The sequence below is a fragment of the Corvus hawaiiensis genome, chromosome 14 (genome assembly GCF_020740725.1).
Source record: "Corvus hawaiiensis isolate bCorHaw1 chromosome 14, bCorHaw1.pri.cur, whole genome shotgun sequence".
Taxonomy (NCBI): Eukaryota; Metazoa; Chordata; class Aves; order Passeriformes; family Corvidae; genus Corvus; species Corvus hawaiiensis.
This window is the reverse complement of record NC_063226.1, coordinates 4,589,502-4,614,712: the sequence shown is the minus strand read 5'-3', so window position 1 is coordinate 4,614,712 and position 25,211 is coordinate 4,589,502. Positions and strand designations below refer to the sequence as shown.

Below are 25,211 nucleotides of genomic sequence, written 5' to 3'. Positions count from 1 at the left end.
CTTTGCCGTAGAGAGTTTCCCTTGATGCTCAATTAACAGCAGGAGAGTTTTCATTTGCCAGGTCTGTGCTCAATTATCTTTCAGTGAGATTTGTGACACCATTTTCTCCTTTTGTCTCTGGCTGACATTATGTGATAATGTAGAAGATAACTTGAATTTTTAAACTCTCTGATTATTTTCCCACTCAGGACAAAATGGATTTTTTTTCATTTGCAATGACAAATAATGCTCTGGTTTTTGTTAAAGTGAGCACACTACAACTTCATTCAAATAAAATACAACATTTATTGTACTTTTTTCTTTTTATTTAGAGAACTTTTCAATTGGAATAATCATTCCTGTCACAACTAATTGATCCAGAATTATTATTTAGTTTATTTAGTTTAACAATAAGCATAGAGAACTAATATAATTTGGACTCCTTTGCAGACTGACATTCTTATGAAAAAACATCTTATTTTGGTATTTAGGAGTGCTTTTACTTTCTGAACTACATAAAAATAATTTGTGTTTACCTCTAGAGGATAGGAAGTTCTTATTTAGAAAAATATTGGTGTTTATAGCTTTCATCCAAATTTCAAGTTGCTGGGTTCTCCTTCCACCTGTAGAAAACTGGTTGTATCTATTTAAGCATAATTTTTATAAATAAAAATATTTTCTATTTCTTGAATATCAACACAGACCGGATCTTGGTTGAAGAATATTCTTTGTTTATATCTCTGTATCCTGCACAGCATATTTGGTTATCATCCTTCTAGTCCTTGCAGACCATTGATTTGAGCTTCTCTATGACATCTGAATCAAAAAATTGCATTTAACATCATGTAAAAGTTTAAAAAGTAAAAATCTTAGAGGATATTTATTTACTGCTTAGGTTAATTTCCATTTCTTTGCTATTTACCATGGAACGGGTATTTGTATCACGCTGGCTATGAAGCCAAAGGACAATGAATTCTACCTTCTTAAAAAATCAAGATGTTCTGTCCTTGCTAACAATAAATCTTCCACTGAAACCAACATGATCATTTCATTCAGTACAAATATTCCAGAGCTCTGTAATTAACTTCTGTATTAATGACATTTAATACAGTGTGTCCTTTCTTCTCATATAATTGATTTTCTGCATTGATTAAGGATCATATTTTGATTGAGTCTCAGATTTTCCCTTGAGGTGGCTTTTAAATTAATTTAATGGTCGTTTATTAGTTTCTTTCATAACTAGTCTTGAAGTCTAGAGTTTCACTAGACGCCGTTTTGGAAGAAACTTCAGAAATTCAAAAAAACGGCTAATCCAAAAAAGACGTCAAAATTCCTAAAATTATGCCCATCAGTTTTGTTGTTTCTTGGAGCACAGAAAGCATTAATTTATTCTTCATGTTCCTTTTTGGTTTTTACAGCCTGTGATTCCAACCAGCCCCACAAGCAGCTCTACAACCCCTACGAGTACGATGGGCATGTCCTCAAAGATGGACAACTCCGCACTCCAGGATGTTTTCATTCTCTCTCCTATGTCAGGACTTTATGGCCCCAGGTATTTATGTCCCAAGGAATTTGAGGTTTTTAAAAATAAGATTTTGCACTTTAATTTCATTAGATTAGTAAAACAAAACCAAAACAAACAGCCCCTCCATCAAGCTAAAAAATTAATAAAATTAAGAGCTAAAAATACATTAAGCATCATATCGTTGTTTTGAGTGACTTAACTTTCCCTTAGCTGAGCAAAACCTGGGTTTAGTCCTAAATCGAGGAAGTATTTAAAGAAGTCTTTAATCAATTAGTTTTATTTACTTTTGTGTGTCCACTTCTATCTTATTCTTGAGCATTTCTCCAAGGCAAACCCTTTTCTGCTCACATTACAACAGTTCTTTATGTTCTCCTTCGGATCCTAGAAAACTTCTGAATATCTGTTTATCTTAGAATTCAAGTGGCACCTAATGATGGTTTTGTTAATTTACATTTGTTGAATTGCCTCTTATAAAGTTCTCCCACGCAGCATTTCAGTTGCAAGACTTTTTATTTGTAGTGTTTGGGAGAGGCAGTCGCATGCTTGAAGTTTACCTTAAATGGTTCATTTCTCCATCATCTTCTGTTTTTAGGGATGAAATTGGAATAATGTCTTGTGATGACATCAGCAAATTTGGGAAGTCTGGGATGAAGGGCTCCGAGTCTCCAAACTATTTCCTGGAGCACGAGAGTGGGAAATACTACACCCTGATTGAAGGGGAAGGCCACCCCGGGGGCCCTGAGTACGAGAGGAGCAGAGCCACAGGCGTGAGGAGAAGGGAAAAAACCCCCACTCATGGTAGGCTGGATTTCTTCAACCTTCTTCCACTTGGCCACATTTACAAAGGGTGCTGTTAACTCTGCAACACTCGCAAAAATCAGTCATTCTTTGTCAGACCGTGACCTGTTGGCTCTGAATATTAAACAAAAGTTGACATGAAGGAATAATTAGAAAAATTACACACTAACATTCTTGGTCAGGAGTACATCACTTGTACAGTTTTTTAGCAGTACATACTGAAATGTTGAATTGATAACTGAATTTGTATTATTTGGGTAGCCAGCACCTTGATTTCCAATTTCCCCTCCCAAACTCCTGGAGATTATTCCACTTGCAATGTTCTGGGCTGTTAAACTTCAGTGCAGGGCCTGACTTTTGGTATGAAAGTGTCTGTAAGATGGAAGGGCCTCCAAAATTCAGCACTGCATTAAATGCATGAGTATCCTACAATGCACTCATTAGTGCTGGAATTGTATTTCAAAATCTTAGGATGGGGACTGCTTAAATATATAAAATGCTATTAAAACAATAATTAACTCTGGTTTTCTATAGAAATTTTGTGTGTATATAAATCCCTATTGAGTGCACAGGTGTACAATCACATGTGCTCCTATATGAGTATATGTATCTATATAAAAGGTATTGTTGAAAATTAAGTGATAATTTTTTTTGTTTGTCTGTTTAAACTGAATTGCTTGGTGTTTAATGAATTTGAGAAAAATACTGCTGAAACACAGCAGTGTGTTGTCCGTGTATTTTCAGTGGCTCTATTTTTAAGGCAGTAGGATACTTTTGTAAAGCCTACAGATTTCAGAGAGGAGATTTCTTTTGAAAACTGTAATTATACCTGATTTTGAAACTGACATTATTTCTGAGCCTCAGAGAAAGAAATGACCATAGTGTTCTCTATGGGTACCTGCTATCTTTATAGATATATATACATATCTATTTATACATGGCAAGCCATCAGTAAGTACTTTATTCACCTACTCTGAGACCTTTTTTTTCCTCTCATTCTGTTGAAGAAACCCCCACAGCTTCCTAAGTTTTTGTCTTTGAAATTTAAGAAAGGGAAAACCTCTCAGAAGCTCAGAATAGTAAAGGAAAACGTGTCTGTGAAGAACACAGGTACTGAAATCCTGCTGCAGTTCAGTGGAGAGAATCCCAAGAGTGGTCCTAGTGGAAAATCCAACAGCAGCTGAAAGGGAGCACAGTGGGGGGAAAAAAGAAACCTGTTAAAGCTCTGCAGTCACTGATTCTGCTGCCACTTAGTCTGGTGTGGGGTTTGCTACCAGGAATGTTCTTAAAATGCGGTTTCTCTGCCTCCTGTTCTTGGTATTTATCTTGTGTTTATCAGTTACACAGAACTTCCCTCCTGCTGTTGTAATTTGCTGACTGCAGCTGGATTTCTGGTAAAAATGGCAAGTAAGATGGACTTGATGGTGTGTGTGTGCACACAGAACCTTTTCAGAGTAGGAAATCTTAATAAATCTTTGTTTTAGGCAGGATATTTTTAGGAGCTGCCTCAGTCATATGCTTTTTGCTTGAAAGAGCTGTGACGTTAAAGAATAGGATCCCATCTTAAGACCAGTAATGTTCACTCTTTATCTCCTTGTGAGCTGACATCATTTTAAAACAAAATTAGAATGAAAGATAAAGAGAAATCTCAACTGTGATTAAAACTGGAGCCAGATGGGTGCCTTTGGCTTGCTTTCATAAATTCTTGCTGCACAGTGACTTAAAATATTGGCCTCTCTGCCTAATCCCAGGAGTACACAAGATTTTTTTTATCTATGATGGACAATTCTGATTGAAATCCAGAAGGAATTTGATTTTGAAATCTCCAAAATATACCTTTCTCTCAAAAATGACTGCTAAACCAGAATTTTCGAAACTACAGATTTAATTAATCTGTTGATTAACAGACATGAAAATTACGTTCTACTGTAGTGGAATGTTTTGTACTTTCTGATGGAGAGGTGACATAAATCACCAAAGTGACAATGTGTCTTTCAGTAAAAAGGATTTATGCCAGCTCAAATAAACTGATGCTGGAACCACAGAGCCATGGGCAAAGAAAGGAAAATAAAATTTCTGAAGCCTTTCATGGCCGAGCAGCCACTTTCATTATTGCTTGGGCTGACACAAATCTCTGCTCCAAAATTCCAGGCTTGACTTACCAGAATTCCAGGCATTATTAGAAATAAGTCTCCTGTGCAGCTGGTAGGTGGATGGAATCTCAGGCAGGCGATGGGTATTGACAGTACATGCAAAATCTAAGAAGGCGATTAAAACGCCCATTTTTTCAAACTATTCGTGAAAATTAATCTTGTATTTAACAACACTGCAGTGCATTTTTTGTTTTACTTAACATTATCCTCTATTATTTGTCTGACTCTAAAATGCTCTGGTCTAAAGAGCTCTTGTGGCAATGAATATCAAACCTCCTCTGTTTATGTGTTAGAGGCAAAAACATCATAAATAATAATTATTTTTTTCTTTCGCTTCATTCTGATTTCCTTGTACACAACAATTTTTTGCTCCTCAGAAAAATATCCAAGCTGCAATGTCAAAACAATTTATAGGTTACTTTTCATTGGGAAAGGACTTGGAAGTGAAATAAGGAGTTTACAAAATCACTTGTTCATTTGCCTTGTGTGATTCCTGTCCTAAATTTCTATTTTTGATGTCTGTTGTGCTGTGGTATCTGTACTTGTGTATAAATCATTTCAGAGCTTCAGACCTTGCTTTCTTTACAGAAAAACTGCTAAGTCTGGATATGTTGATCTGCACTTTTTATATGCCTTCCTATTTTCCTTTTTTAAAATTTAAAATCTTGTTTCTCAGCCTTTTTTGTATTACTGATTATGCTTTTTTTAATTTATTGAAGGTTTTTTCTTAATTGATATTGTTCATCTAAGGATTAGGAGTTGAAGCATACATTTGTGGTTAAAGGTAGTTTCAGCTGTGAGGCAGACAATGAAAGTACATATTTTTCCATAGGATTATTTATACTAAATTTCATGGCATGCACAAAAATGTAATATGGGAAAATCTCAGCACTCCAAATATTACCCCTCCACTTTTCAGAAGATCTGAGGGTATTCCTGGTTTGGTGCTCTGCAATCCCTGCTCTCCTGATGCTCGAGTCGGGAATGACTTGGGCACATCAGGATCTCCCAGCCACAGTGCCATGAAATCCCATTGATTAAAACCCTAATGGCTGAATCATCTTTGCCATGGTTGTTGTCACCAAACTGTGCTCCAGGTTTTCTTTCTGAGCCAGTGGAAATTAATGTTCCTTGAAATGAGATCCCCTCCTTATTCGCCGTGTGGTTTCCCAGGTCAGAGGGGTTTTACATTTCCCTGACAGATCTCTGTTGTTGTGTCTGTATTAATGTTCTCTCTACTTTTCCTACAGAATTTTCATCCACTTAAAAACTGCTTCTTACTTTATTCCCAACATGAGTTTAATGAGTGAGCAAATTTTTACAGAACAGAGTTTAAAAATAAGTTTGTAATCTGCTTTACATTTACAAGGAATTTCACCAAAGTTGGTGGTGCTTCCCTCGAGGTCGGGGTGATGAAGAGGAGGCTCTGGGATGTTTCACTGACCCTGAATGCCACAGCCCTAATAATGGTCTGCTCTGAGGGGTCATGTCACACCTGGAATTTACAGACATTTCTGACTCTACAGCCTTCCATTCCTAGTCTTCAAAAATTATATTGGTTTTCCATGCCTTGTTTCCAGGAGATTTGAGGCCAGTTTCGATGCCTACTGAGTACAGCTGGATAGGGGAGTCCAAAGAACAGAACATGTACAAGAGGGGAAGCAGAGGTGAGTATTTTTTTTTCTCTGCTGTTCTCCAAGATGTTTTTGCTTCGTTGCTTAAGGAGCATCACAGGAAAAAATCTCTCTTTTTTTTTTGAGTGTCACAGAGGATATAAAAGAGCCTGTTGTGTGTCTGTGCTTTTGTGTTTCTATTTCTGGAAATTAAAAAGTTTGTATTAGTAGGAGGAATTTAATTCTAGTACAAAGAAAGATAAACGTCAAGGGAAAAAGAAGACTCAGACATGTTAAAAGCAACCGGTTCTAAATCTTCACAGCTCTACAAAACAATAAGTGATGTTACGGATGTAAGGTAACATCCTTTGAGAACATTTTGATCAGTATGAATTAAAATTTGGAACAGGAATCAGCAATTGTGCTGTCGGTGTTCAGACCAGCAGTTCTAAACTTCCATTGATCCCAGTGGGAATTATGAACTTTGCAAGAAAGAGGAGTGATTACACAGTTCCTTTTTTCCTTTATTTCCTCTGGTGAAAAGAAATCATATAATTCAAAAGAATATTCTTCAAATATACAACTGTATTTATTGTGACACCAATTGTTAAAGATTCTTGAATACTATTTTTTTAGAATCTTTTAAGCAGGGTCTGGAAGCTGAGAGGAGTTCAACTTGACTCCTAAAAATGTGACAAAAAATGAATTATATTCTTGAAAATCAATACAGGATTTTAAATTACCTTTTTCAGTAAAATTCCATTCCAAGAGAAAATAAATTTCATTTAAGGCACAAGCCTTTTCTGATTTATCCCAAATCTGTTGATGTATGTTTAGCTCATATTTCACTGTTACAGACAGTAACGGACTTGTTGCCTGGCCAGCTCCCATTTTGAAACTGTGCCCAAATACACTTCACATCTCCTTAAAACCATTATTCCAGCTTGTCAAGTTCCTTGAAATTACAATCCTGGCCTCTGGAATGGCCCCAGAGATGTTCCCTGCATGATACAATCCAGTCATATTTTCTGTGTCCGCTCCCTTTCACCTCCCATGGCAGGGGGTGGTGTCAGTAAACGTGGGACGGAGTGCAGGGAGAGCCCTCAAAATTCCCTGGATATTCACACGACTCTTTCCAGTGTAACAGGACCAAGTGATGGTCTCTGGCCAGCCAAAATGGTTCTCTGCTTGTTTCCTCTTCCTAATGTTTCTTTTTGCCTCTTTTCCCCTCCAACCACTGACTCTGAGAATTCACTCCTGCGGTACCTGAGCGACGACAAGATCCTGGTGATCCAGGAGGAGCCTCTGACACAGAAGGACAACAAGCGGGACACGGGCCGGAGGTCCAGGAAAAAGGGCAAACCCCCAGGGAACCCCAGCTACCCCCTCAGCCCCTCCGTGCTGGCCTCCACCATGAACGTCAGGCTGGAGCCCGGGCAGCAGGACGTGCTCAACTTCTCCCTGGCAGAGAACAACACAGTTCCACTTTATCATGTGAGTGCCTCACAAACACCTCCCTGCATGAACCACGTGGGAAACACTCAAATGTTCTCCTCTTTGCATTGATCCAGGCATAAAGGCACAGTCTTCTACTCCATGTTTTAATGCTGTGGTTTTTAGCCCAAGAAAGGTTGCTCAGTGGTGGTGTCGTGACAACTTTGTCCTAAGAGTCTGTTTTTCAGTGTCAGTATCACGACAACTTTCTCATAAAAGTCAGGACAGAACAGGAAACGACAAGGCAAGAATCATTTGCTGTCAGATGCTTTAATAAAATAGTGCTCTTAATTACTCAGTCTCACTGAGTTTAGTTTAATTTGACTGAATTATCTTTGAAGGTTCATAAGGATCCTGCACTCAGCCTCCGGTAATGGTTTATTAAACATTAATTTATAAGCTTTTGTATTTCCACTTTGATTACTGTGTCTTGTAAAACCAGATGGGTTTAATGGAGTTACTGTTTACTTAAATTTATTTATTTTAATTGTGGATTTAAATCTCTCTGACAGAAGTTTTGAGTATCACGAAGTCAAAGCAAAGGATTTCAAACCCAGAGAGAAAAGCAGCAGGCAATTTATTGGGATGAATGAGAAAATTATTATACAACTCTGCAACAACCTCAACAATATTTCATAACTTGGCAGATGAATCAGATGCTTTCAGACAGCTTTTGGAAGTCTGTTGATGATCTGTTGGCTCACCTGAGTTCTGATGGGAGGGAAATAGGTCATTTAGGGTAAGATGCAAATTCCACCCTCGATTTCAGGACTGAAGTTATATTTCCTTGTATGATTTCCATACCATCATGCAATTAATTGATGTGATAAATTAGCAGTATGATATTGTATGATAATAAATATTTTTAAATACCTGAATGACACAATATGTCAGCTCTAAAGGGTCTGAAGGAAAAGCAGGAAACTGGAAAAGAGGAGTTATCCTGGGAAGAGACAGCTGTACCTGGAGTTGTTGGTCTACCCTAAAAGTCAGTGCAGTCCCTGTTCACAAACTGTTTAATGTGCAGTGATTACAAAGGAGGGCACAGGTAAAATGATTATTCATGGACTGACAGAGTGGTATTAATTCTTTTATCACCATAAATTTTTTGAGCAGCATTAAAAGAGACCTTTGCAGTCCTTCAGGAGATAATCACAGGAATCCGAATATCTGAGGCACTTTGTCAACTGCCTTATAAATATACAAGAGGAACTGAGTCGACAAATACACAGAGTTGCTGACACAGATTTTGTGGGTTCTTGCCAGCACAGAATCATTCACATTAACGTCTTTCCACTTGGAATACTGAAAGAATTCTGAAAAGCCAAGCAAAAAAATGGGCATGTTTATCTTGAAAGAGAGCTACCCAGAACAAAAATGTTAAATATCAAGGAACATTTCATGGCAGCTTGATAGCAAAAAGGAAGAGAAAAGTAACAGAGTTGTTGTGTTCTTAGATATAAATGTAAGTAGGTTAGCTCATTTCCTTAATATCTAAAGGTGTTACCAGGATTTTCATAGGCATTTTAATATATAAACTTCTTTTGGATAATGAGATTTTATCCTCTCAAGAATCCATTCTCCAAGGCTAAGGTTAATCAAAACAAGATGCCTCTAAACCTTACCTAATTAAATCACCTTAAAACAGCTTTTGCTACATTTGTATTAGAAAATTTGACAAAACTGGTTTAGCTTCTCTTCTTACTTTTGCTCTGTGTTTTTCAATGGAAGGCAAAAGTGCAGAACTGTTGGAATCACATTTCCATGAAATCCTCTCCTCTTAACACACGCCCAGTGCAACTTCTGGATATAGATCAAAATTTCAGCCCAGAGAAATGCTTTGGGAAATGGAGATGACAAATAGGATTTTCATCATCTTTAGTGAAGGGAAGGTGATAATGCTTTGTAATCAAACAAGTATGGCTTGATGGAAGGAGGAATCGAGCATCATTTAGCCATTGCTTAATTTTCTAAGCACTTACATAAATATGTGGCAGAAAAATACAAAAAGGCACTTACTTAACAGGAGTTTAAATTACCAGACGTAAGAAGTTTTGCAAAATTGGTAATTGCAGATATTCACCACTAGATTAATGCTTTGGAAGGAATGTTGATTTGGAACCTAAAATTAAACAATTAGCCTGATTTCATAAGTTGCTGGGAGGATGCAGAGTTCCTATATAAAATGGATATTTAGGTAATGCAATATTGGCAGCATGCCCAGGATATAAAATGATGCATGAAGCCATGTTGCAGTAAAATATTCCTGTCAAGAAACACTGCCCCCTTCCAGGATATATTTATAACTCTAATTTAATTGATATGCAATATCACAGAACCTAAGCAAGAGTCAATTACAATTAGCAAGGCTGTTATAAATAATTATTAATTAATAGAGTATCTCTTGGAACATGGCTTTCTATGTTTACTAATACTTCACTTCTGAAGTGACATCACTTACCGGGTTGAGCCCAAATATGGCCTTAGAAGGATAGAGTTAAAACCTGAATATGTTTTTATTTTGTATTACCAGAACTCATTCTGAAGAAAATTAACTTATCCCACAGGACTCCAGCTCAGTAGACCAGATGTACCCAGGAAAGTGTTCGTTTTGCATTTCTGACCATAAAACAAAACACAAAAAATCTTGAAAAATCTTCAGGATTTTACAAAAAGTTATAGCAAACTCTGTATTTCCTGCTGCTCAGGTCCATTTTGCACTGTGGCAACCAGCTTCCATTTAAAAAGAGAATATTGAAGTTCTCATTCCAGATCCAGTCTGGAAATCCACACAGCATTCAACTCTGTGGTTTTATTGCCTCAAACTTGCACGACTTTCTGAAGCTCTGAAGCTCAATTTGCTGGTTACCACATTAAATTCTCCAATTGGATAATGATCTCTCATCTCGTTTTACTTGGTGATAAATGTTCTGGGCCTATTATCTACAAAGTAATTGGATATTTTGCTTTGTAGTATCATATATTAAGAAACTGGAGAACAGATTTGAATTTCTATTTTTTTTTTTTTTTTTTTTTTGGTGAATTAGAATTCATTGTGTAGAAAAGACTTAATTTGAATGAGTTTTAAGATCAATTCTTTCATTTCAATGTTCCCTTCACAGTAAAACAGGAATAATGGCTGCTTTAGGGTATTCGTTGGGAGTGCCAGGAGTCACTTTTTATTTTAAAGAGAATTTGAAGCAAGATGGTATTTTAGGGTTAGCCATTGTTACTCAGCACTTGCTTAACTTGCTTTTTATTCCTTTCTTGCTGATCCCAGGAAGCTGGTAACTCATCCCTTTGGCGCAGGGCGATGGAAATGCTCTTTAACTGTTCCTGGAGCTGCAGAGGCGGCTTGACAAACGATATAAAGTTTAACAGCACATGCTGAGAATTAAAACCTGTGCAAAACCAATGTAACTCTGGGTGTTGTGTAATGGGTGCATGCTGGGATGTGCCAGATGTTCCAGATGCTTTTTTGGGGTGATCGGCAGTCTGAGTGCTGCTGTGATAAGGATAATAATTAAGGCAGTCTGGGAGAATCACACATATTCAGCTCCACTGACTGAAGGAGGAGCTTTTATTGCCAATTTTGCAGGAAAAGTGCTCATGTTTTATTTATTCCTTCCTGCTCTTGCAGAAAGAAACAAAACTGTGCTGTCAGGGATGAGCATTACTTTCTTCAGAGTTTTATTTCCTTTCTGAATTGCTGAATAAATTCCACCTTTGCTTTTTATTTAAGTATCTGTAATATGGAAAAACCTTCTTCCCTTACCTTGCAGTTATGCTGAGAAATCACTCTGAGGAAGATTGTGTGGGTTCTGCCTGCTCAGAGAAGCCAGTAGAAGTATTTCTGGCTTCTGTAGCTTCAAAATGAGCCTGCCCAGTTGTACTGATTGTAAAATAATACTATTTTTCATTGCGACTGTGCACACGAAGGCTTGAGCTGGCAAGTATCTAGCCCATACTTGAAGATGGATCCTTGAGTAGCAATGTCCAATAATGTATTTCTTTCGAGTTCTGCTCAGACCTGATTCTCTAAACTACACTCTTCATTAATCTATAAACAGCTCAAAGGGGGGAAAAGGTATTTTTAAAAGGTATTTTACAGTATAAGGGAAATAAAATATTAAGGAAGGTTCTTTTAAGCAATAATGTCATCAGTCTTTAGGTCTCCACATTCATTCAGTAATCAAGAACTTCATAACTGACTTGGATCCACAAAAAAAAAAGACTAAGCCAGTGTTACCCCAGAACTCTGGTTGTCCCTGATTTCTGTAAGAACCAGCCCATTGCAGAACCTCAGGAGAGGGGCTGGGATTTTGCTTGGAGCAGCCTGGTTAGGATGGATGTATTTGCACTGGCCTGTGGTAACTCCTTCAGCAATTCAGCCCCAAGACAGGCTGCTCATTCTTGCAGCTTCCAAAAGTTTAGGCTGCCTGCTTGGCCTAGAATTCCTTGTGTTTGTAGTTATATCAGGACACTTTGCACAAAGCAAATATGAGGCTGTCTTTATACAAACATATGCAGTGTTTTCATAAGTAATTTTGCTCTATTAGAGCATATTTAAATGCTGATATTCTGCAGTCTTCAAACAAACCACTACAAACTACCAATGCAAGTCAGCAAACGAAGCATTCATTAACCTGCTGTGACTTCATGGGTAAATTGCCATTTGTAAAACATTCTGGTGTCCTCTGACTCCAGAGAACCACAACACAACTAAGTTGTACTGTATTGTGTTATTTTAGCAAATGAATTTATGCCTCCTTTTTTATTCTTTTGCTGGGCTACCAAAAAAATGGTTTATATCTATATATAGCCTAAAGCCAAATTTAACAGCCATCTGTTAATAAATATTAGCTGCAACTGATATTATTGCTATGATAATTGCAATATTTATCCTCCAGAAGATGCACCAAATAGAAATCTCTCCCTTACCACACAAATACCATGTCCTGCTGCTGAAAGGATCAGTGTGTAAGGAATCCGGCCGAAACACTTTGGAGACACCTCTGATTTCTTCTCTCCACTCATGGCTCAGCCTTGCTCCCTGTCCTTTCCCCTTCCCCAGCAGGAGAACGCAGACGGGGTTTTGGAGGACAGAAGCATTTCATGGCAGAAAGGTCAGCCCTGGACTGGGCAGGGCCACAGGTAACCTGTTCCCACGGGAATGGGGAAAGTGAGGAAAAGGTAGGGCAAGGAGTTGAGTGTTTTTCCTGGCCTCACCCTTTGCTGCCTCCCCTGTTCCCCACCCTGTGCTGACAATGCTCATCATCACCCCATAATTACAAATTCCGAGTGGATCCCTTCCCTCTGCCTTCAGTGAATTTTCTCACCTGCCCTCTTGTTTTCTTCAGCACAAATTTGAGTACCTCAAACCGTACACAAATGTAGATTACATTAGGTGATTTCCTGTCTGTTAGCTCTCCCCTCAACGAGGGTGAGCGGAATGAAAACCTCAAGGGCTGCTTTTATTTTTGGCTCAGCATGATAATTGTGAAAGTAGATTCAGTGGTGAAGCATCAGCTCTCTGAGGCAGAGAGATGAGTAAAGCCCCTCGTAATAAGGCCACTGTTTGACTGATTTTGAATAGACCTGATATAAAGGAATCTTCAGGGTAATGGATGTGTGAGTTAAGGAAGCAGAAGAAGAAATTTCTTTTTTTTACTTTTATTAATAATAATTCAGTATCTGAGTATAGAAGAATGGAAGAACAGTACAACAAAGAATCTTTTGAATCTTTGCTTCTGAATAAATGATATATGTAGATGGAATGAATCTTTTGAATCTGCATCTGAATAAATGATATATCTAGCTGGAATGATTATATTGAATTTGCCCTTTGAGATTGGTAACACACAATATGAAACTATTCTAATCTCATTACTGACTATTCCTGTCTCTTGCTTTAGGAAACAACAAGTAAATAATGAGTGTTGAATATTTTCACATGATCTGTGCAGCTCAGGGTTCTTCTGGTCTCAGTGGTTTATGTGATTACTTAGGAGAAGAAATTCTGATTCAAAGGAACAAATTTTTTTGTTATAAGTTATTTATAGAAGTTTCAGGTAAATGGGACTTGCTACAGGATTTCCTTTGGGAGAGGAACCTCAGATCTGCTGGTGGGACCACAGAGACCTTTTGGTCCTTTCATCTCCACTCGTGAAAGGCAGAAGCAGATCCATGGGAATCCCTGGAGCTGACTAAAGAAGGCAGATAGGTGCCAGTGACCTGAATTTCACAGAATTTGTGCTTTATAGTCTCTGACAGCATGACAAGACTTGTGCCTCCTGAGCCTCCCACATGTCTGCTACTCATGAAAGTGGCCTTGTAGTAAGATGAAGTAAAGTTTTAGTTTGGAAACTAGGAAAAGGCAATTTCTTTCTTTTTTTTTTTCAAATGTCACAAACTGCTAAGAAGCAACTAAAAAAAAAAAATTATATAAAAGGTTGCTGAAAATGCAGGCAGGAGCCTTCTACATGTAAGTCATTGTCAGCATTGTATGGGCATGTAATTACAATGACACAAGGAAATTAATTTTAGCTACAGGTAGACATTTATAGAAATGTCAGAGTGTGGGGTTTTCTATGTATAGTATCAGAAATCCTTTATAAAGGTTGACATTTCAAGCTGGCAACAAGATTGTACTCCCAAGAGGGCTTCTTTGGGGAGAAAATCAGTCAAATAAAAGGTGATAAATACGTGACAAAGGTCTGTAGTAATCCTGAATGTTCACACTTAAATACTGGTAATAATCTCTGTGTTAGTGATGAGCTGGTCAGGAGCTGAGATTTTTCTTTTAATAAATTAATTATTGATAAAAACTTAAAAAGTAGTAATTATGGGTTTTATGTTTCAAGGACTAATATCAACAATTTTTTCTCCCTCTCTGTATTTATATAGATATTCTTCTTTGCTCTTTTCTAAATTGCAGTGAGTGAACTAATAATCAGTTACAATAATCTAAGAGCTGTTCAATGGTTAAATCATATTTTTCTTTTTCACACTGTTACAGAGCTTTTTTAAATTTCCCTGCTACAGACTATGCTTCAGTTAATTAGATTACATTATTCAATATCTTTGGAAATTAGTGCTTGGTAATGCAGAAAAATTCATGGTGTTGAAAGACTGACGTCGAGAAAAATGTGGTTTATTATCAGAAGCAAATTTCTCTCTAATAAGACTTTTTTCAGCCTAATATATGCAAGTTCACATCACACTTATAATTGCTTATGAAATACATGTCTGATCAAAAGAAATCTGGAAACCACAATCCAACGTGTGATAGAGGTGGGGTTTGTGCATTTTCTTGGGAGGAAATAAATAACTGAGTTCCTACAGCAGTGAAAATTTGTAATCCAGGTGCTGCAAAGAGCAGCCAGAGCAGGGTGAGGGAGGTTTATTTCAGCTTCGTCAGAGAAGGGAGCATGGGATGGGTCCCCTTTGGGAGAGAGTGATAAACCCTGACTTGGAAACACTTTGCTTTTACTTTGGGAGCATTTTCAGAAAAGAAAATTAAGAAATAGAATGGGAAACACTGACTGAATTAGTAGTCCCGCTTTTAGTTGCTAAAATTAGAAACCTTAGAAGTCAGAGGGATAAGAGAAGGAAAGCTTTGAGCCTTCTGGTAGGAATAGACTCTATTTTTATAACAGTAGCACCAGTAGTGCTGCTGTCAAAGTTCTTTTGCTCGCTTGGCCACACAATATTTTCCTGGGCTGTCCCCAGTATTTTCCAGGGATGCTCAGACTGGTTCATTTGTATTTAGCAGTGCATTTTTAGCACCAAAACAACATCTCTCAAGCAGATCTTTTGCTTTAGCTGTGTGCTGTTAACGCTTCCAGTCTGCTTCGAGAAAATCTATTTCTACAGGGTATTTTCATTTTTTTTAAGTTCTCTAGGCTACATTTCAGCATACTCTGAGGAGAATTGAGGCATTTATGGCTCTCAGGAAAGCTTGTTACGGTTTTGTGTACTCAATCACTCAGTGGGGAGCTCCTGCCTTTGCCTGGTTTCAACAAGGAATGTCAGAGAACTCCCTGCTTTTAGTGTAAGGGCACCATTTCATTACTTTTCATCAGATAAGGTCTTTTATTTGAGTGGGGCCATCTTTGCTGCTCACATTTGCTGGAATAGTTTAGCTGAAGCACACTAAAAGCAGATAACTGGTTCTGCACTGGGTTCCCCAGTGGCAAGGGAGACTTCTTGAAGAAGGAGGTGGCAAAATGTGTTTGTCCCCTGAACATTTTAGAGCTGCCTTAGAAACCCTGCTGCAGAGCTACAGTACCTGTGCAGAGCCCTGGGGTGCAGCAGCCCCAGCAAATTTCCTGTCTCTCCCATTTCAGGTTTGTAGTTGTGCTCTGAACTCATCTCTGATTAAATATTATCTGTGATTAAACATCTGCTGCAAGCCTCAAGTAGTGGCATTGAAACACAAACATTGCACTTACTAAAATTATCAGTTTCCTATTTGGTTATCCAGAAAGTCATAGTCAAAGATTTTGCAAGTGCAGATTTCTGCATTTATAAACAAATACACATTAATTTTACAACCTATTTGGGGGGTTTTTTTGTAATTTCAGTTTTTGTAAATTTCAATTTCTATCTGTGGGAAAAAATTCCCCATCATAAAACTTGTTTTAAAGTAACTTAAACTGTCAGAAGATTTTATTTTTAACCCTGAATCAGCTGCTACTTACTCCAAGAAGACAGGTTCATTTCCAAACCTCAGAGGAATAACCAGCGTGGTTATTCAGGTCATTGAAAATGGTAAGAATGCCATCAAAGAAAGTTTTGATGACAGTTTGTCCTTCTGAAGTTCTGTATTCTGTGTTGCAATAATTGTTCTTTGTGTTTAAACTCCCTGTCAAATATTAACACTTTTGCAAACATTCTAACAAATTTTAGCTCCCTTCTTTTAAAGAGCTTTGATCACAATTACACAGCATCTGAAATTAGTTGCTAAGTGCAGATGGAAGTTGTTTTAAGCATGATCTTCATTTTAAAATAACTCTTAGCTAGAAATTGAAATAAGTGTTCCATTTCCTTTGCTTTGAGTTGCAGAATGACTGTGGTTTACCTCTGTTGCTTGTTTCACTGTGCTGAGAGCACCAAGGAAGTCTGGTCTTTAGTTGTGCTTAATGCTCTTTATTTTTCTTCTGCAGAGAGCAGGGGATACAGTCAGTGGAGATACTGAAAGGTAATTACTTCTGCTATTCTATACTTAAATGTATACACAGTATATCTGTGAATTAAACTTATTTCTTTACTTTTAGAAACTTAGTTGCAGTTTTTGGAGAATAAATTTTTAAGTTTAGAGATATCAGCATCAATATCATTTACTAAATGTTCATTTGCTAACATCAAACATAAATAGAGATTACAAAGGTTTAAAAAACTCTTCAGATAAAAGTTTATAAAATATTAGCTATGGGGAAAAAATCATATTCTTACATCATCCAACCCATTTTTTTACTTTTGAAATTCCATATTTCAGACTCACTCTGAGGATGAAAAACCTGATGTGTGTCTAACATGATTTTTGTGACAAACAGGCAGAATGTTTCAATGAACATCTACACCCAATTCAGTGTGTACAAAATTACTGCTTCTATTTGTGGTTTGTATTGGAGAAATACTAAGAACGGGGTCTTCAGTTTGGCCTTTAGGTCTGAATTGAATCAATTTTTTCTAATGAAGAAAACAGCATTTTTTGTCTTTCATTTCTTTGCTATTTATCTGATTAAGTATCTTCATATTCATGTTGCATCCAAAAGTCACAGTAAAAGAACGTTTGAAGTAACAGCTACTTTGATTCATCATATATTCTGATTAAGTTTAATTGTAATCCATGATAATTATTCTTTTTTACATTTTTTCATCCTGTATATGGCCCAAACCTATTTAAGAAGCTTAATAATTAATTAGATTTAGAGTACTTTGACCAATCTAAAGGACTTACAGCTGCTGATGATTTCCTTCAGTGCTATAAACACCACTGAGTTACAGCTAAAATCTGAGGTACAACACTATCAGCTGTTGACCACCAAATAAAAGCCACCTCATGCTTGATTTTTCAGGGCTGTCACCATTTTTACCTCTTTGTGTTTTAAACATCTCAATGCAGTTGAAAGGCATTGTAGTGGTGACAATTTGCTGGTGTTTCCCTGGGCGTGCTGTGCGTGGTTAAAATGGCATTTAACCAAATGCAGCAGCACTGTTTTCAGAGATTAAGGTGAGCTACAGGTGAAATTCCACCTCATCTGACATCAGACAGTCCTGTGTCTCCAGTGCCACCATGGCAGTAGTTCATCACCTCACCTAAGTGTTGGGGTTTGCTTTTACAGGAGGTTAAATGTATTAATATTTTAATCTTAATATTTCATTCCACTTCACAGCGTCCATTCTTTCCAGGGTTGCCTGTGGGGAAAGCAGGTTTTTCTTGCTCTCTTTGAAGTAACAACTGCATTTCACCTTTTGCCTTTACCTCTTACACCTGAGTTTTGAAAACCTCCTGTTTTCTGTAAATCTGACTGTTTTCATTTAGTCTTTCAACTCTTTCACAGGTTCTCTTGTCCTCTTCTTCTCCCACGTTTGCTTCTCCTTATTTTTAGTCTGGCTGTGCCTCCCCTCAGGTCCTTCCTGCCTGACTTGCTGTGTAAGAAAAAAACCCCACATCCTTCTCAGAAACAGTCATGTCTCACCCCTTTTCATTTCCTTCTCCACACCCACATTTTCGTGCAGCCACAAGGAAGAGCTGCAGAGTTTTGTTCTTCCAAGCAATTTTGTTCTCCCCAGAGCGAAGGGTGCCTGATCTTTCCGAGTGGGTTGCACATGCTCCGTTTGGCAGGGACATTGCAATCCAGATGGAACATCCCTGGTGGACAGGACAGGGCATTTGCCAAGAGATACTTTCCAGGGACATATGACTTGATGAAATTTTGGCAAACTTTCGTAGCAAAAGGCTATGCTTTTATATTCTTTTGTAGAAGAATCCTTCTCCCACACATTTTAGATTTCAGGCCCAAAACATGACCATATTATATCTTTTCAATGTGTTGAAAAATATTTCAAGAGGCAGAATTATATCACCTTCTTAATACCCCTTTTTAAAGTGATCTAAACAGCTTAAACCAAAAGAAAAATCATTTTTCAGATATTTACCCCCTAGAGTTAGGCTTTGGGAACCACAAGACAAACGGTGTAGATAGATAGACTTATTTGTGTGAAACACCATTATCTTCAAGAACTGAAAGAGGGGAAATCTAGGTCCAACATGTGAAAGAAATTCTTCCCTGGGAGGGTGGGGAGGCCCTGGCACAGGGTGCCCAGAGAAGCTGTGGCTGCCCCTGGATCCCTGGAAGTGTCCAAGGCCAGGTTGGATGGAGCTTGGAGCAACCTGGGATGGTAGAAGGTGTCCCTGCCCATGGCAGGGGGTGGCACTGGATGATGTTTAATGTCTCTTCCAACCCAAACCGTCCTGGGATTCTGTGATTTTAACTGTACAGGGACCCATAGAGTTTCTGGGATATTATTGTATCCTTTGTTCTTGAAAAGCCAAAGAGTGGGAAGTTGTTTCTTGCGTGTAGTGGAGCACCCCACAGGCTGCAGGGAAGATGTGCTGGAAGCTCCAGCAGCTTTGTGAGAGCTATGAGCCTGCAGGATGTCACTGGGAACACGGAGCTTTTTTAACTCATTTGATGAGTGCAATTTAGAGCAAGCCTGGCAGCTCTGTTACAGCCTGGAGCAGAGCAGAGGTCAGGGATCCCTGCCTTACAGCTCTGGGTTCTTCCAAACTCTTGGCACCTGAACACCTCATACCCGGCCCAGCTCTGCGCCCAGGGCAGGACTTTCACAGCACCCCTCGGCGTAGGGCACTGCCCAGTCACACACAAACCTGCCCTGGCTGACAGACAAATCTGAGCTCTCTGCACAGTTCCTGTGGCTGCAAGCTGGGACCTCACTCCTGAGCAGGAGTCGTGATTTAGGAAGGTGCAGCCTGCAGCTGGAGGTGGAATCCCTGGATGTGTGGGTGCACTGAGGTTTTAGGAAGGCAAGCTGAGCTGCCTGTTCCTGCAGCAGCAGCTGATTTGTTCCCCTGTTTGCCAGGAGCCTTTGCCCTGTTGGGGGTTGTTTCATGGATGAGGAGGAGGTAACAGGCGCCCAGTGTGGAATCACTGCTGCAGCTTTCCTGCAGACAAACACCTGACTCTGCTTAGCAGGGCTCTCTGTGGGCTTTGATCTTCATTTCACTTTAGGAGAAGTTTTTTCCAGTAATAGGAACCTTGATACCTGTGGATTCTGGCCACGGGTGTGTCTTGTAACCGTGATATCCCGGTGGAGACCTGGGTGCAGACCTCTGCTTCACTCAGCAGCCGGGCCTGCAAGGGGGGAGAGGCAGAAAAACGGCATCATTCACACGTGGCACAGCTGCTACTTGAATAAACACTTTTTCTGAATATTTGCTTAGTTTTTGTGTGAAAACGCTGCTCAGGGTCTTTCTCATAACACATTTTGTCTTTGTAAATTATGCTTAAAGATTATTTTAATCACAGTCACGGCGGTGTGCTTTGGGAATTACTTTTTTTTAGTTGTGGTTAATGCTGGAGAGATAAGAAGAGATGAAAATTTTAAAAATAACTTTCAGCCTTGACATTTTGCTGTCAACATTGCATGTTCAGATGCACCCGTACTGCAGAGGCTGCAGAGCTTTACAGGTGCACCTGAGTTGCTCAAAGCATCAATAGCCCAGGGCAGAGACCGGAGCCATCCCTGAGCCAGCGTGGAGATGAGGAGGGATTTCAAACCTCACTACAAAATACTCAATAATTAATCTGCAGTGAGAATTTACTTGTTGTGACAGGAATATGTTACATAAGAGACGAAAGTTCTACTAATCTAAATGTAGATCATAGACCAGGTAAGGTGATTAAAAATGGGTTCCTGTGACCAGGTAGAGAAATCCAAAATGCTACATGTGTGTATTAGTGCAAGTTCTGAAAAAACGGGTAAAAAGGAGACCTTTTTATCCACAGAAATTCAATATATGCCCCACGAGTAGGCAGAGCATGTCCAAAGTCACAATAGACATTGCTAAAGTCCTTCAGGTTTCTGCCAAACAGGACTAGCTCAGAAATCCATTCGAGGAAATTGTAGGGTAGAATAAGTATTTTAGAATGAGCCTGTAAACATAATTTAAATTTCTGCAGTTATTTTCTTAATGTTTTGCCTTTTCTACATGATATTATTTATGCAAGGAAGGTTTCTGCAAACATACTGAAATAATTGTTTGATTTGATTCTTGTTTTCTGTTTGTTTTAATTGGTATAATCTTTTTAGATCCTGCAGTTTGTTTCAAAAGCACAATTGTACATGAACAAGTATTTAGTAGATCAACTGTTTTAATTGATTTGAGAAATATTAGTCCATGTGTCTTTAACCTGTATTACTGCACATCTTCCCTCTTCTTTTCCCTTCTGCTTCTGTAACAACAGCTTTCCTGAAAACAAAGCTGAGGAATAACTCAACCAAATATGATACAGAGTATTTCAACCAGAACACGCAACATACTGGGGTTCCTCTGTGTCTAAATTAATTAATTCTGCCGCTTTCATACAGAAAATTTACTGGTCTAGGGAGAAGAAAATATCAGTATTTCCTTCTTCTGTGGTCTGCACATCTGAATACTTCCAGATTAATTAGATTTGGGGATGGGTATTTGACGAACATAAAATCTTTTAACAAACAAAACAAACCTCCTGCAGACTGTTGAAAACTGTTGCCAAGTGAAAAAATCCCGCTTGTTGCACACTAGAACAACTATTCCTGACCTGATTCCCTGGCCAAGGTTTCAAAACCCTGGAGCAGACTGCTCCCATAACTAATTCCAGACTGCTTCCCTCACTTTACAGCATTTCTGCTGCTGAGAGTCTGTGATTACTGCAAGGAGACCCATTACTCTGGTTGCACAGAGGCAAATAAAACTTGACTAAGGACTTTTTAGATACCACCACAGCTGCACAGTTCAGGTGGTGTATTGACTGAGAGAGAGGGTGGAAGCATCAAAAGTGATGCTTTCCTGATGGGATTAAAAAGAACACCCCGAAATCAGGGGGAAAGTGCCAAGAAGGACTGGACAGCATTGATGGCACTGTCAGGGACAGGCAGAAATGGGGCATCAGTGACGCAGTCAGCCTTGCAGCACTTTGGGCATCTCTCCACTCCCTTCCCAAAGGTCTGAAGCTGAACTTGTTTGGTTTTCATTGTTTCTTTCAATCCATGTCACCTACAGACAGCTCAGCACGTCGTAGTCTTGCCTATTAACTTTTATGAATTTAATTTCAATGTTATGTGTTCCATCCCTTCACTGCAGCCTGGAAATTTCCTTTGCCTCAGGACTGATTTCTAACCCACAATACAGAAGTTGTTTCTGCTGGTAAATTTGATTCCTCCTAACAATGGAAATCTTCAAATGAGAAAATGCAACTTCCTGCCTTGCTGACTTAAAACAACTGTTGTTATTATGACCAACAGAATTTGGCAACATATTGAAAATTTCCACAATCCTTTTATTCCTTTTTCATTTTTCCCCTCAATCACTTTCCCAAATCTGCATTCCGTTTCTGTTTATATGACATTTACAAAAACATCCACAGTTTTAAGGATTCTCCTTTTCCTCACTTTGAGAGCATGAGGGGAATTGTGTGTTTAAGAATTTCTGTGCCAGATCAGACAAATCTGACCCTGATTCAGTGTCCTATTTCCATCATGGCCAATCCTGTTTGCACTGTATGAGGAAAGGCCTCTGGTGCTGCTGCCCTGCTTTGTTCTTCAGTCTTTAGAGAACTCACATATATCAGAGATAGTATTTTTGCATTTTAAAGTGTCAATTTTTTGGTATCTGTAGCATCCTGCAGCAAAATGTTATAGAACTTTGTGCTGCAGGATGCTGGGGATATATTTAGAAATGCACAGAGTGTGTGTATGTAACTATGTAATCAGTTGGGGTTTTTTTCCTCTGGTTATTTGACATCTTTCTTCTCTCTGTCTTAGATATGCAAGTTCTGCCATTGACCATCCAGGAAACACATCCATGAGGAAGGTAATGATTTATAAATGTGCTTTAAATAAGCAAAAAGCTCCTCAACTGCTCAATTCACTGCCATATTTTTTAAAGATGCTTAAGATATCCCAGATCTTGACATTTGTCTGTACTGTGAAAGGGCTGAAAACAAAAATCCAGGGATAATTTCGATGTTGAGGAAATTGGCTGCTGCAACCACACCAGGCCAGTGTGTCTGCAGTAGTTTTAGTTAAGTTTAGGAACCGTGGTGTGTGTTCTGAGGTATGTGCTCGTTTGGGGAGGAGAATCACACACCTCGTTAGGCTGGAAGGCACGTCTGGAGGGAGGCTTACCCTGAAGGTAAAGAAAAGTTTTAAAACTCTTAGAATATTTAAATAGTACCAATACAATGATAGGGAGATTGGGGATTAGGATTTTCAGATATTTTTGTGGTACCAACTTCGAGGCGCTCCATTTTCAATGGAAATAGCTGCACGTTGTTCTATTCTTTAGCATTTTGCAATTATTTGATACAAAGGACAAACAACAGAACCTTCATTTGTAGAATGTCCGTTCTTCATTCTGACTTAGCACTTTTTACACTGATTAGGTTGGACAGGGCTTGGAGCAAGCTGGTCTATGGAAGATGTCCCTGCCCCAGGCAGGTGCTGGAATGGGATGAGCTTTAAGGTCCCTCCAAACCCAAACCTTTCTGTGGCTGTAATGACTCAGTTCTAAGTAGTTTACCCTAAAAATTCCTGAGGTTTGAGCCAGTGGAGATACAAGCAACCCATTTTGCTTTCCATTTGGTGTTTCTGTGACAGCACTTCTCCTACCCACTGGTTACACTGAGATCTCCTTCATTTACTTTCATGTAGCATCCATTCAATTCTAGCACATTTTTTTAATTTCCACTGTGCTGGTTTTTGGGTGGGGGTGGCAGGGTGTGCATTCTCTCACTCTGGCCTTGTGTTGTGGTTTTGAGATAAGAATTGAAGTGCTGACAGCCCCAGTGAGTCCTCCCATCATCTGTCTGTCTCCCATAGCAACTCTGAGTCATTTGGAGTTGTGAGTTCTGACTGTTTTCTTACAGTGTTTGCCACCAAGTTAATTATATTATAGTGGTTCTTTTATCTCTCAGAATATGGAGCTTGAATTTTTACGTTAGCACTGCTAATTAACTACTGATTCCCAAGGTATTGCAAACCTTTCACTTTCTGGTTTCCTTGTTTTGAATGCATTCTATGTGTGCATAAACAGAACAGTAAGAATAATTAACTTCGCTTTTTAGAAGAAAGATATTTTTTATTTCAGAAAGATATTTTCAGCTCTCCCTGATTTGTCGTGCTTGTTTTTTTTATTATTTTTAAAACTATTATATTAAATGATGCATAGCAGTTTCTGGTGAGTATCTCCTCAAGATGTTTCATTTGTCATGCAGTTCTTTAAACTTAACCACATTTCATGATAAGGTTTTATTCCTTCACTACATTTCTCTAGCCTCGGTTGGGGAAAAATTTGGTGATGTCTTTTTCAGGAGCACACCTGCTTTGCCCTAATGCATTTCTCTGGAAAGAGGAACATTGAGCAGATTGTTTCAGCCCCAGCCACCACAGAACTCCAGTTGACACAACAGGGATGATCAATATTGCTGCTGTGATTTGCAATACATCAACAAAAACCCCCAGTGTTGCTGTGCACATTTGAGACTTTCTCTCAGACTTTTGCTGTTTCATTTCTGTATTTTGCTACATTTCCTCCAGCACAGGAGCATCAATCTTTGTCTTCTCCCGTGCTCAGAACAAAGAGACACGTTTGCAGAGATGATGTTAAATGGGGGAGATGTGCTGTGTCAGTGACACGCTGCACACACACTCCCTGAGCTATCCCTGCCGGAATTGCCACTTTTGTGTGGGACATTCCTGTCCTGGGGCTGGCTGGGAGAACAGGCTGAGGTCAGGAGAGCACAGAGAGCTGGTGCTCTCTGAGCCAGCTCCCTCGGGAGTCAGGGACTGCTGATCCCTGCAGTTCCCACAAAACCTTCCACGACATCAAGTGCCTAAATCACAAGAGGGTTACAAACAGGGCTGTGCATGTCCAAACCCACTCCTCCCTCTGCCACTTTCATTTAAAACAAAACTTTGTCTCTCTGGAGCTGGAGTCTTATTATCACCTGTTTATTTTCTAGAGTTCTTAAGCATTTATATATTGGAGGCAAATCCTTACCAGTTTTTGAGTACCATCCCTGTTTTAAGGTTTAAATAAAGAGATGCTTTTAGGGGGTTTTTTTCAGAATCTGTAGCAATTTTCTAGTGCTGCCACAAAAGAAAGAAAGCATTTTTTTTTCTCCTGAGACTTATTCTGTCAACCACCAACCCAAAAAACTTGTTTCTAAGGTAGGAAGAATGTGACTTCAACATGTCATTGAGCACAGGATTTTGCATATAATGTTTGTGGTGGATATTTCTTTTTGAATGCATATTTGTATAATTATTTCATTGATACAACAAACTTCAAATACCTGTCATTTTATTAGCTCATTCACAGGAGTTTATATCTTTAGTTTTCAAGCTACTGCACAGCTA

The 25,211-nt window shown here is 38.8% G+C and overlaps 1 protein-coding gene across 2 annotated transcripts in view; it reads left to right on the top strand.

Annotated features, from left to right (window-relative positions):
- LOC125333140 (connector enhancer of kinase suppressor of ras 2-like) overlaps window positions 1-25,211 on the top strand; it is a 174,623-nt gene that overhangs the window by 118,512 nt on the left and 30,900 nt on the right. For both annotated transcript variants that reach the window (XM_048318821.1, XM_048318820.1), the window contains exons 11-16: window positions 1,398-1,531; window positions 2,097-2,302; window positions 6,036-6,122; window positions 7,309-7,562; window positions 16,730-16,764; window positions 22,617-22,665. In XM_048318821.1, the coding sequence (XP_048174778.1) occupies window positions 1,398-1,531; window positions 2,097-2,302; window positions 6,036-6,122; window positions 7,309-7,562; window positions 16,730-16,764; window positions 22,617-22,665 (765 nt within the window). The remainder of the gene's footprint in view (window positions 1-1,397; window positions 1,532-2,096; window positions 2,303-6,035; window positions 6,123-7,308; window positions 7,563-16,729; window positions 16,765-22,616; window positions 22,666-25,211) is intronic.